At 39.5% G+C, this 5,000-nt stretch overlaps 1 protein-coding gene across 1 annotated transcript; it reads left to right on the top strand.

The window, feature by feature from the left end:
- Positions 1-1,658: 1,658 nt before the first annotated feature.
- On the top strand, positions 1,659-4,334 carry lyrm5b (LYR motif containing 5b). The gene is made up of 3 exons (XM_028585563.1): positions 1,659-2,139; positions 3,764-3,818; positions 3,952-4,334. The coding sequence occupies exons 2-3, from the start codon at positions 3,774-3,776 to the stop codon at positions 4,156-4,158; spliced, it is 252 nt and encodes an 83-aa protein (XP_028441364.1). The 5' UTR covers positions 1,659-2,139; positions 3,764-3,773; the 3' UTR covers positions 4,159-4,334.
- The last annotated feature ends 666 nt before the right edge of the window (positions 4,335-5,000 follow it).

The following is a 5,000-nucleotide window of genomic DNA, read 5'->3' on the forward strand; positions in this document are numbered from 1 at the left end:
AATAAAATTTACAACTGATTCAACAGATATAGATAAAGTTAATGTACAACTTCTCAACCTGTTTATGTTTCCATAATGATGTTTACCTTTTTATATTAAGCCAAGTTCATCAGTGGCTTCACTGCAGACTGATCTCATGAACTGGCGTATGTATGACACGCCAATTTGTATTCCGTTTTTGCGTGTTATCAAGACGCATAATCGCATTTTTGCGATTATCAACGCAAATCGGCCGCCATAGACCTACATTGCGAAAACACATAACTTTCACCCTTTTTCAGCCGTTTTTTTTTATTTTTTTCTCTTTAATAAGTCTTCCCCAATGTTTCTTTCCTAAACCCAACCATTTATTGTGTTCCTAAGCATGTTTTTGTCGTTATTTTCCGTGTTTTTGTCACTGTTTTGTTACTACAGCCTTTCCCTGTGTTCTTTTCCTAAACCCAACCATTTTTTTTTTTTTTTTTAAACATGCGTGTGACGTTCTCGCGATAACACGCAACGTGGCGAGGCCACGTGGTGGGTATGTTTACATCAGCTGTATACAGCGTAGGCATACAGGTGGAAAGCTGGAAATGCGAACAATAACAATGGCGTGTATATTTACGCAAAGTCATGATGCCATGTTGTTTCGGGTCTTGTAACAGACCCCTCTCTCTTTAGCCATCTGGATGTCTTCTCTGCAGGCAGCCTCCACATTGGTCTGGATGGCCCTCCTCCGTAGACCCGTGATGCCCAGGGATCCACAGGCCTCGCTGGGGCACATCCCCGACAACCCACCTCCACCAGCTCCTGGTGTTTCACCCTCTTTCTCTCTCTCTCGTGCCTCCTCCATCCTCTCCTCCCACTAAGGTGGGATCTTAAGCTGCTGTTTTAAGGTCATCACCCAGTCTGGAGGTTCCTGGGTCTTTGCCTCGGCTGCTCTCCTGCCTTGATGAACTGGATCGAGAGAGATTTTGCACGTTTTTCTACATATTAATGATTTTGAGAAAACTTATTAAAATCTATTTTAATATTCTTAAGTTTTAGTTTACAAAGATCAACACTGATCCATAATTTATTGTATGTAGGTTGTCTGTGTGTGTGTGTGTGTGTGTGTGTGTGTGTGTGTGTGTGTAACCCATTTGGGGAAATGTTATTGGCAAGATATTCAGGCTTTTAACGTGTTACAACACTACTCAAAACAGACTCACGTTCGGTCTCTCGCAGCAGATATTTTAAGTTTTCATTGCAGGAAAATTCCAGGTGGAATAAATAACATAAAGCCTGCAAATAAACGGGAACAACTAAATGAAATTAGGTTAATATTTACACATAAAATGCCTGAGGTTTCTATAAAGTAGCCGAAAATTACATTACAATTACGTTTTCAAAATGTTATTACAATTAAATATTTATATTTAACATATTTTACTCAAAATGACCTAAAGAATTATAAAAACAACAATAATTATTAGCTTTTTATAGCTAAATGTCGCAAAAAAAAAGAATACATTTACTTTAGAATTAACAATTAATTTAAATACATCAGAGTATCAAAAACACACAAAGATCAATAACCAAAATATAAATACTGCAAAGACAGTAATTCAGTGAGAAATTTACTAACTGCCCTTTAATTAGTTCTGCGCATGTGCGAAACTTTCAGCGGACCCGTTCCCTGTCCATCTCGGGGGGATAACTATCTTTACGCTGTGACTGTTTACTCTTCGGTTGTTTACTTTCTCGTTTCACACCGAGCTCGTGACTAAAAAAAAGTCATTTCTTAAACAACCGTTTAACGTTAATCGTTATAAAAAGCTGCGCTGGAAGCTGAGCCGTTAAACAAACCACAGACGTAAACTAACGGACACAGAGCGACTTTTTGTCGGTTTTTAGCAGGTTTTACGTCATATCAGCTGTTAGCTAACGTCTTGTTAGCCGTTAGCTTACGTGTTTTTAGCCGTTTGCTTACGTATTGTTAGCCGTGTATATATGTATGGTTAACCGTTAGCTTACGTGCTTTTAGCCGTTAGCTTACGTGTTGTTAGCCGTGTATATATCTATGGTTAGCCGTTAGCTTCCGTGTTGTTAGCCGTTAGCTAACTGAGCGGTTGTTCCGGAGGAGCTTCAGGCCGCTGTAGCTGCTGCAGAGGTCATCAGGTACAGAGACAACTCTACTCTGGATATAAACTGGTTTAAAGCGTAGCTCTAACCCGGAGAAACAACCACTAAAGTGTGTGTTTTCTTAGTCATTCGTCTCATCGTCGACTGGAGTTCAAGTTAAACTTTTAAACGAGGTGTTAGCTGAGTTTGTTGTTAGCGGAGAGCAGGGGTATTAAACTAAATTTTAAAACGGTCCAGTTATAGACAATGTCCGTCTTCTTCTGACACATCCAGCTCAGGAAACAGTTAGCAAATCGGATTGATCACTGTTACAAAATTCCTGAATGACTTGTTGGTTCTAATTTCTGTAAGACGGAGGAGAGGCTGGGGTCGAATTGAAAGTTAAGCAAAAGGTTTAATGAAACTGCATGAAAACGACAAGACAAAAACATAATTATACCCTGCAGCTGACAGCGGACCTTTCGGGTCCCGGTTAGCAGCCATGCGACATGACAAACAATCCGCTGTAAACAGCGGACTTCAACGTGCTTCCCCTTGCGGGGTCACAGATTGAAGTCCCGAAATCACCGCAGTTTCCGAATTATATTCCTGTGGAATTGTGGGTCTCTGATTAAGGACACACCTCTGATTTTAGGTTTACCCCAGGTCACAGACTAAGGTTGATTATCATGTAATGCCGATTCTACTTAGATATGCATTTTCTTTGTTCTAATCACGTCTGGCCTAGCAGGGGGTGGCACCCCCAAAACAGATACAATAGATCTCCATGTGTGGAGACAAGGAGCTTTCTCCTGTATGCTAAATGACTGATATGACCTGATGATTCTCTAGAAGCTAGAGAAGGTGTGAGCCAGACAAATGCTGATTAGTGTAGTTACTTGATTAGATTTAGCTGCAGGCCCCATTAAACATTGTTTTCAAAACATAAGCATGGTTTTATCTTTTTACAACCTAACATCACAAAACAAACTTTTTTTTTTCTCAAATCTTTTGTCACTTTTTTCTCTTAATTTTTCTCTCATGTTTTTTTTGTCACTTTTTCCTCATTTTAGTCACTTTTTCTGTGTTTTTTTGGTCCATTTTTTTGTCACTTTTTTCAACATTCTTTCATCCGTTTTATCAAATTGTTATCAATACTATAAAATTGAATAAAACGCCCAAACTCAATGGAAGTAGTGAACTGATCATGTATTTTACTTGTCAAGAGTGTTGGAGGGAACCATCCACGTTACTTTATAGATTATTCAATGAAAGAAACCAGTGAGTATATATTCTGAGTATTAATACCCAGTTCGTGAGTATATGTACTGGGTATTAATACCCAGTTAGTGAGTATATATTCTGAGTATTAATACCCAGTTAGTGAGTATATGTACTGGGTATTAATACCCAGTTAGTGAGTATATGTACTGGGTATTAATACCCAGTTAGTGAGTATATATTCTGAGTATTAATACCCAGTTAGTGAGTATATGTACTGGGTATTAATACCCAGTTAGTGAGTATATGTACTGGGTATTAATACCCAGTTAGTGAGTATATATTCTGAGTATTAATACCCAGTTAGTGAGTATATGTACTGGGTATTAATACCCAGTTAGTGAGTATATATTCTGAGTATTAATACCCAGTTAGTGAGTATATGTACTTTGTTTCTCAGCTCCGAGACGATGGCGAACCCTCTGAGGGCCGAAGTGGTCCGACTCTATAAAAACGTGAGTCTGCCTGTCTGTGGGTCCGTCTGTCTGTGGGTCTGCCTGTCTGTCTGTGGGCCTGCCTGCCTGTCTGTCTGCCTGCCTGTATAAAAAGAGATCCTGTGTGTTTAAGATGAACCCTTGTCCCCCCCAGCTGCTGTACCTGGGCCGGGAGTACCCTAAAGGCGGCGAGTACTTCAGGGCCCGCCTGCGAGCAGCGTTCTCTAAGAACCGGTGCGTTCAGGAGCCCGAGAAGATCCGGGAGCTGATCTCTCGGGGAGAGTTCGTGGCCAGAGAGCTGGAGGCGCTCTACTACCTGAGGAAGTACCGCGCCATGAAGAAACGCTACTACGAGGAATAAAACCACTCAGAGACCCAGAGACCATGGGGGGGCCTTCAAGAACCTGCTACGCTGGTACTGATCCGGTTCCTTAAGAAATTTGGGTTTTGTTCAACAGAAATGTCAAATAAAGTAACGTGGACGGTTCCCTCCAGCGCTGTTCACACGTTAAATACATGATCAGTTCACGACCTTCACTGAGTTTGGGCGTTTTCTTCTATTTTATAGTATTGATAACAATTTGATAAAACTGATGAAAGAATGTTGAAAAAAGTGACAAAAAGAATTAAAAAGTGACAAAAAAAATGAGGAAAAAAAACAGAAAAAGTGACAAAAAAAAACAGAAAAAGTGATAAAATGAGACAAAAACAGAAAAAGTGACAAAAAATGAGGAAAAAAAAACAGAAAAAGTGATAAAAAATGAGACAAAAACAGAAAAAGTGACAAAAACAAAGAGAAAAGAACACATGCCCAGTACACATATCTTCTACTGTATTATTGCTCGTATCATATCACGATTGGGTCGACACGAAGCCCCCAAAATGTTTTGTGAACCTCGATTGATACGAGGATCGGATACAATTTTTAACTTTTGTCACTTTTTCTTATTTCTTTTTTTAAACAAGGTTTATTTATTCATTTTTCAGTTACGAACAACACGGTTTATGCAGCAATAACAGGTCGCATAGATTACTTTTTCTCATTTATTGTCAAACTTAAATTAAACTTTGGCACAAGTGACAAAAAAATTCACACAAAACAACAACAGGAAGGTGTTTCCGTAGGTGGAGCGTTCAATGCAGCAGGCTGTGAGAACGTGGACATGGATCTGGTGAGCAGAACAAGTTGTTGTTTGGCAGAAC

The sequence above is a fragment of the Perca flavescens genome, chromosome 8, assembly GCF_004354835.1.
Source record: "Perca flavescens isolate YP-PL-M2 chromosome 8, PFLA_1.0, whole genome shotgun sequence".
Lineage (NCBI taxonomy): Eukaryota > Metazoa > Chordata > Actinopteri > Perciformes > Percidae > Perca > Perca flavescens.